An 8,103-nucleotide genomic window follows, 5' to 3' on the forward strand; every position below is an offset into this window, starting at 1 on the left:
CCGTCGGGAATAGCAAACGTAGGAGTCAATCGTTGTAGGTTCTTTGTAATGAAATCTTTTTTAAGTGGTAATTCTTTGCTACGTCGAATTCATATTACGTCACTGTTCGAAATTAAAGAGTTTTGTAAAATTATAAAACGGACTGAATAGCCTTTTTCAGGTCACTGCTGGACTAAATGCCCCTCTCAAAGGGAGGGTTTGCCCAAGTTAAGTGAAGGAAGTAAATAATGTACGTTAGTTAATAATGTACAGTCAGTAAGCAATGTTGAAAGTAAATAAAGTTACAAAGTAAATAAGAAATTAAAGTAAATAATGTATGTAAGTAAATAATATACGTTAGTTAGTAATGTTCGTAAGTGAATAATGTTAATAAGTAAATAATGTGCCGTGCGGAGCGGTTCTTTGCGGTGCGGTGCTGGGCTGCGCTGTGCTCTGCTGTGCTGTGCTTCGCTGTGCTGTTCTGTGCTGGGCTGGGCTAAGCTGTGCTGTGCTATGCTTGCTGTGCATGGTTGCGCTTTGCTCTGCTGTGCTGTGCTGTGCTGTGCTTCGATGTGCTGTGCGTGGCTGTGTTGTGCTGTGCTATGCTGTGCTGTGCGGTGCTGTGTGGTGCTGTGCTGTGATGTGTGGTGCTGTGCTGTGCAGGGCTGCGCTTTGCTCTGCTGTTCTATGCTGTGCTGTACTGAGCTGCGCTGTGCTATGCTGTGCTATGCTGTGCTGTGCTGTGCTGACTGGCCTGTGCTGTGCTGTGCTTTGCTGCGCTGTGTTGCGCTGTTATGTGCTGTGCTGTTCTGTGCTTCGCTGTGCTGTGCTGCGCTGTGTTGTGCTGTGCTGTGCTGTGCGGTGCTATGCTGTGCTATGCTATACTGAGCTGTGCTGTGCTTCGATGTGCTGTGTGGTGCTGTGCGGTGCTGTGCTGTTCTGTGCTGTGCTGTGCTGTGCTGTACTGGCCTGTGCCGGGCTGTGCTGGCCTGTGCTGTGCTGTGCTGCGCTGTGCTGTGCTGTGCGGTGTAATGCTGTGCTATGCTGTACTGAGCTGTGCTGTGCTTCGATTTGCTGTGTGTTGCTGTGCAGTGCTGTGCTGTTCTGTGCTGTGCTGTGCTGTACTGGCCTGTGCCAGGCTGTGCTGGCCTGTGCTCTGCTGTACTGTGCTTTAATGGACTGTGCTGGGCTGTGCTATGATGTGCTGAGCTGTGCTGTGCTTTAATGGACTGTGCTGGGCTGTGCTATGATGTGCTGAGCTGTGCTGTGCTGTGCTACGCTGTGCTGTGCTGAGCTGAGCTGTGCTGCGCGGTGCTGTGCCAGGCTGTGCTGTGCTGTGCTTTGCTGTGCTGTGCTGTGCTGTGCTGTGCTGTGCTGTGCTGTGCTGTGCTGGCCTGAGCTGGGCTGTGCTCAGCTGTGCTGTGCTATGCTGTGCTGTGCTTTGCTGTGCTGTGCTGGGATGGGCTTTGCTCTGCTTTGCTGTGCCTTGCTGTGCTGTGCCGTGCTGTGCCGTGCTGTGCTGAGCTGGAAAGAGCTTTGCTGTGCAATGCCTTGCTGGGCTGTGCTGTGCTGTGCTGTGCTGTGCTGTGCTTGGCTGTGCTGTGCTGTGCTGTGCTTTGATGTGCTGTGCTGTGCTGTGCTGTGCTGTGCTGTGCTGTGCTGTGCTGTGCGTTAATAATATTCGTTAGTAAATATACTGTATGTTAGTAAATAATGTACGTAAGTGAATAAATACGTATATAAATAATATAAGAAAATTAGAAAAATAAATAATTTATCTTAAGTAAATAAAGAGTAAGTAAATAATAAAGGCTGGTAAATAATGTACGAAAGTAAATTATTTATAAAGGTAAATAAAGAAGTATATAATGAAAGTAAATTATATAAGTAAATAATGTATTATAGTAAATAAATAATGTAAGTAAGTATATAAGATATTTTAGTAAATAATGTGAGAAAGTTAATAAAAAATTAAAGTAAATAATGTTTGTAAGTAAATAATATACGTTATTAAACAGTACGAAAGTAAAATAATGATGTACGTAAGTGAATATTGTAAATAAGTGTAATAAATCTGTAAATACAGCGCTTGAGTAAATTCATACAGATTCTCCTGCTTTTCGCGGAGTATAGCAAATTAAACTTATTTTTCATTATATATTATGGAATTCCGCAAAGTATCGCCTTATTTTATCCAATTGATTGCACCATTGCCGACTATAACTGTAGATCGTCATGTTATACTTTTTATTAATCAATTAATGTTTACGTGACATTAAATGTGACATAATAAACTACCATAAAAACATTAATCAATATGTTTAAGAATAAATTAAGTAAAATGCTTCTCGAGAAATGTTATTATGATTTTAAAGAATATTTATTATAAATTGAATGATTTTCATTCGTAATATAAATAAATTATAGAAGATTTAATTGGATTGGATTTTATTGTCATTTTTAACTTTACTTTATGTGTTTGTTTTGTTTTAATCTAATTTGACGTTTAATTAAGGATGATTTTTTTAATTTTTTTAATATCCATAAACCAAATTTTTAACTAAACTAAACTTTTAACTTCTAAACTGTCTGTATTTTAGACGAGAGTTTACCATTATAGACCCTTTTAATTTATTGCTAAATAAACATAGTTTTAATTTATTTCAAACAAACAAAATTACTCCAAATTATAGGTATATTTCAATTATCTGTAAGCGGTGTAATTTAACGCCAACTGTTTAGCAATTAGTGGGCAAATTGCTCAGTGAGACGTTGTCTGAGGGTAATAATATAACAATTACAAAATATATTATCTCGAGAGTTATGTTCTCGTATTAATCACGTAACATTAAGTTCATGTAAACGGGTAAACTACAGATTTATATTTGCCTCATCGGTACTTTTAAGGTATACTTTGGGTTTTCACTAACATAAATTACCATGGATATGCTCTGAAATAAATATGGTAATCTTTAAATTATATATATTTAATATCTTATGTAATTTTTTGTTTATGATTATTACCGTATTTTAGTTTATTACGTTCTTTTATAGTGTAGAAATCCTAATTGGGTCATAGTTATCAAAAGAACAATTGGTATTATTATTATTATTATTATTTACTAATATTATAAATGTGAAAATTTGTGTTTGTTTTCAATTAACTTAGTTTTTGGCATAGAGTTAGTTGAAAGGACGGAGTACTCTCCGTCCGAGTTTGTTTTCCAAACTAAAATAAAGCTAAAAATCATCAAAGCTTGCGGTTGGTGTGAACGGGAAGAAATCGTCACGTAAGGAAAAAGCGTTACACTCCATACCAGTTGGTCGGTTCCGTCGTTCGTAATTAGAATATTAACGTCAAGCGTTGGCCGCCATATTTGTTCACATCCTGTGTAAGTGGGGTGGCGAAATACTGCGTTATAAAGATGTGCACTACATAAAAAAAGAAGTGGCATCACAACCGGAGCTACTCGCGAAAGACCGCCCAAAATGGAGGTAGTCTTTTAACATTCTAGTGCTACAGTTTGAGAAAAAAGGCGGTGTTTAGAACCTGAAGACGACCTCCTTGGCGTAACGGTGAGCGCTGTGAATTCAAGTAGGAGGTCGATTCCCGCAGGGGTAATTTAGGAATTTAGAATGTCTGAATTTTCTCTGGTCTGGTCTGGTGGGAGGCTTTGGCCGCGGCTAGTTACAATCCCACCGACATAGACGTGCCGAAAAGCGATTTAGTGTATCCGGTGCGATGTCGCGTGAAAACCGATTAAGTACCTATAGAAATGTAATTTAAGTACCTATAGATGTGTATAGATTAACCGTGAGAATCTATAATAATATAATAATCTACCGTACTTTCTAACAGGTTAGCCCGCTACCATCTTAGACTGTATCATCACTTACCACCGTGTAAGATTGCAGTCAAGGGGTAACTTGTAGTGTTATAAAAAAAAAGAAGACTAGACCAACAGCATCCATAAATTATAATTTCATCGGAGGAGCTCTGCAATTTTTTTTTATTATTTTAGATTCGAGATTCATCTGATCGATCGATTCAGTTCATAAGATATACTAGGATAGTTAAGGTTAGCTAAAGAGTTGAACCAGCCTAGGAAATTTTAGGAAATTTAGGAAAATTGCAGATTAAAAAAAAACATCGCTACGATAAAAAACCCAAAAGGCCCTTGACAGTATAAATAATAACAAACAAATAAACATACTACGACATTACACACATCGCCATCTAGCGCCAAATTAAGCGTAGCTTGTGTTATGGGAGAACCGATGGACGTTGGGGTCTTAAGGTGCTGGAATGGCTACCCCGCACCGGTAAACAAAGCGTAGGTCGCCCCCAACGAGGTGGACAGATGACACCAGGCGAGTCGCAAGGAGCCGCTGGAGGCAAGCGGCCCAGGACCGTGTATTGTGGAACTCCCTACAAAAGACCTATGTCCAGCAGTGGACGTCCATTGGTTGACATGATGATGATGATGATGATGTGTTATGGGTACTTAGATAAATGATGAATATTTGTATGAATAGAAAAATAATTATAACATTCTTATAATAATAAACACTGAAAAACATTCATATTAATCACACAAACATTTTCCAGTTGTGGTAACTGAACCCACGACCTTGGACTCAGAAAGCAGGGTCGCCGCCCACTGTGCCAATTAGCCGTCAAAACATTGGGCGCAGGACACAAAGAGATCCAATTAAAATAGTTCTGTAAAAGATCCAAACAGATAATTAAAGTCGTACCTAGTTAAATTGAATACAGGCATTGTGTATGTGAAAAACAGCTGTGTGTATGAAAAATCCAGAAAGCAATTTTCAAATTACCCCAGTACGTGGAGTCGCCAATTTTCCATACAAAAGGGATGGGGTGGGCATTGTTGTTCGCACGAATGCGGAGTTGCATGTAAGTCATAATACGTCAGACTTCATAATTCATACAACAACACAAAGCTCTGGACGGTTTTCGTTGAAATATTTTTGATGTTTAAATAACTTTCCAGTGGTTATAAATATACATTTTTATTTGTCTTTATTCTATTACCAGTTAGCCCTTGACTGCAATCTGATCCGGTGGTAATGATGCAGTCTGAGATGAGAACGGGCTAACCGGTTAAATTGATCTGGATAATTTTCTGCCCTCTTGAGACTGACATAAGATACTTTTTAACGGCGGTAGCTAGTTCAACTTTATTCAGATACTGAATGTTAGCCCAAATATCCCCGATGATTGCTATTTATAGTCGCTATTGATCATGTAACACCATGACTTCTACAACATTTATTATGACGTAACATTTTAGTCCCTCAGTACCTGAAGACTAAAGTCTTCGAACAGTGCGTGTTGCCAGTGATGACTTACGGTACTGGGACATGGCCGCTGACTATGGGCCTCATAAGAAGGCTCAGAGTCACTCAACGGGCGATGGAGAGAGCTATGCTAGGAGTATCTCTAAGTGATCAAATCAGAAATGAGGAGATCCGTAGAAGAACTAGAGTTACCGACATACCTCAGCGAGTCGCAAAGCTGAAGTGGCAATGGGCAGGGCACATAGCTCGGAGAACCGATGGCCGTTGGGGTCTTAACGTGCTGGAATGGAGACCCCGCACCAGTAAACGCAGCGTAGGTCTGCCCCCAACGAGGTGGACAGATGACATCAGGCGAGTCGCTGGGAGCCGCTCGAGGCAAGCGGCCCAGATGTATTGTGGAACTCCCTACAAAAGACCTATGTCCAGCAGTGGACGTCGATTGGTTGACATGATACACAATTTAGTCTGCAGATGTAAATAAATAAATAAATAAATAAATATACCTACTACGACAATACACATTGCTATCTAGCCCCAAAGTAAGCGTAGCTTGTGTTATGGCTACTAAGATAGCCGGTGAATATTTTTATGAATATAAGACATCAAACAAAAAGAAAAAAAAACTACAATATTTTATAAATACTTATAATATACAGATAAACACCCAGACACTGAAAAACATTAATGTTCATCACACAAGCATTTGCCAGATGTGGGAATCGAACCCACGGCCTTGGACTCATAAAGCTGGGTCGCTGCCCACTGCGCCAATCGGCTGTCACGGATGTAAGTTGAGATAAATTAGTGACAACCTCAGTTGATGAAAAACCGAACTAATATGATGATGATGACGATAAGTTAGTCTATAAAGTAACTTTAGTGTCTAAATGTAAACGAAAAGCACTTTACTCGCGTCCAGAAATTAAAAGCTTACGCTTCTATAAAAGAACGTAAGGCACATAAAATACTGAGGAATTCCCTCCAGGTGAAATTGGCGTTAAATTTTTAATGTCCTTAAGGTAATTGTAACGTACACTCATTGTATGAAATTGTATGAAATACGTACGCGTATTATTTCTGTTGTTCTGTGAGACTGAAGATATTTTCGCGCAGTAGTTTTATGTGTACCGTGTTTTAATGTCAATCGTAGACAGTACTTAAAAACAAAAGATTATATTTATAAGAGTTTTATGCGTGTTGCTGTTGCTTATATGGTTATAGCTCAAGTCAGACACAAAAAATTAAATATAGCAATAGATATAATAAAAAAAATAGTTGGAAAGGCCAAAAGTTCACGCCTCATAATCTCATTCATTACAATAAAATTTAGATTATTTGTAAATAATAATTAAACTACATCTTATTATACAGTGAAAAGTAATGGGCTTCTATTCCTCAAAATACTGAAAAAAAACCAACTCGATAAGTATTTCGCTCGCTATCGTGACCACATGATACGGGATCCGCACAGACAGACACATGGACGTCCAAGACAGAACTTTTTTAATTAGTTTAAATAATAAAAAGAGATTTAAAAATATCATGAGTGTTAAAAATAGTGTTATTTCTCAACATTTGTCTCTTTATATTCACTTATAAAAGCATTAAAGAATAAAAAAACTGACATTTTAAGTTGGAGAATCATTCGGTGTGCGTAAACTGACAGTAATATTCGCTTATGAGGCATGCAAAACTAACGAAAATTGGCGCCCTATTTCCAGGGGACTCATTTACTCATGGACTCACATATCCATTTTAACACAAAATCTAGTGTACTATTGATCAAATATACCTTTAATACTTACTAGAGGAACTAAAAGCGTATATTTTATTACGGAACGCCGTAACTTAACGCTCGTAAAAATTCTGCTGAGTTCCGACCAGGTGAAATTGGTGATAATATTTTTAATGCGGTAGTGACATATGTTTTAAACTACATGAGTACAATAGTAATACAGGTTTTTAGGTATATTAGGTCATAGAATAGAATACAAATAGAGCACAGAGTACTTTTGATCCCGAAAAACTTAGATACTAATCCATACTTAATATTATAAAAGCGTGGTGATTATGGGAAAACTCTCCCATCTCGAGAGGCATTTAGTCCTGCAATGGACTGTACTGTACCTGCAATAGAATGGACTATAGGCTACTGAAATTCGTCAGTAAGCAGACAAGTTCAGTCAATCTCTCTGTGATTATCAGTGGGTGGACTTGGGTTTAACCTTCAGCGGCCGCAATTGGGGAATTAATAATTTCTCATTTTTCATTCTCAGGGACACCCCCGTGGGACCCGAATGCGGAGGAGCTGGCTTGCGTGCACGACCGAAGGGTGGATGTCCGAATGCGGGGAGAACACCCTTCGCTGGGTCACTGGGTTGCGGCATTTAGCGCAAGCCGAGCTCTTCCGCTAATGGCGAGAGAGGCTTGAGTCACCTAGTACCAGTCTGCGGACAGTCGACGGGATTCGCTCCGTGCTTCAGTAGTGGGTGGAGAGAAGACACGGGGTGATGACCTTCACTCTTGCACAGGTGCTTTCAGGGCACGGATGTTTTGGAAAGTACCTGTGCAAGATTGTCGGTACGGAACCTACCGAGGAGTGCCATGCGTGCGGCTGCGCTGTAGACACGGCGCAACACACGCTTGCTGATTGCCCGAGCTGGGCGGAGCAGCGGGCTGCGCTCGAGGCGGTAGTGGGACAGGATCTCTCCCTGCCGGCTGTGGTCAAGGCATTGGCCCGTGGTACAACGTCTTGGGATGCGGTGGTCTCGTTCTGCAAGGAAGTGATGACGCAGAAGGAGG

General features: G+C 39.9%; 1 protein-coding gene across 1 annotated transcript; it reads left to right on the top strand.

Annotated features, from left to right (window-relative positions):
- Positions 1-505: 505 nt before the first annotated feature.
- LOC120634746 (keratin-associated protein 9-1-like) lies at positions 506-1,204 on the top strand. The gene has a single exon (XM_039905520.1). It carries the CDS (start codon positions 506-508, stop codon positions 1,202-1,204), a length of 699 nt encoding a protein of 232 aa, XP_039761454.1.
- Positions 1,205-8,103: the final 6,899 nt, after the last annotated feature.

This window comes from Pararge aegeria, chromosome 25 (assembly GCF_905163445.1).
Source record: "Pararge aegeria chromosome 25, ilParAegt1.1, whole genome shotgun sequence".
NCBI lineage: Eukaryota > Metazoa > Arthropoda > Insecta > Lepidoptera > Nymphalidae > Pararge > Pararge aegeria.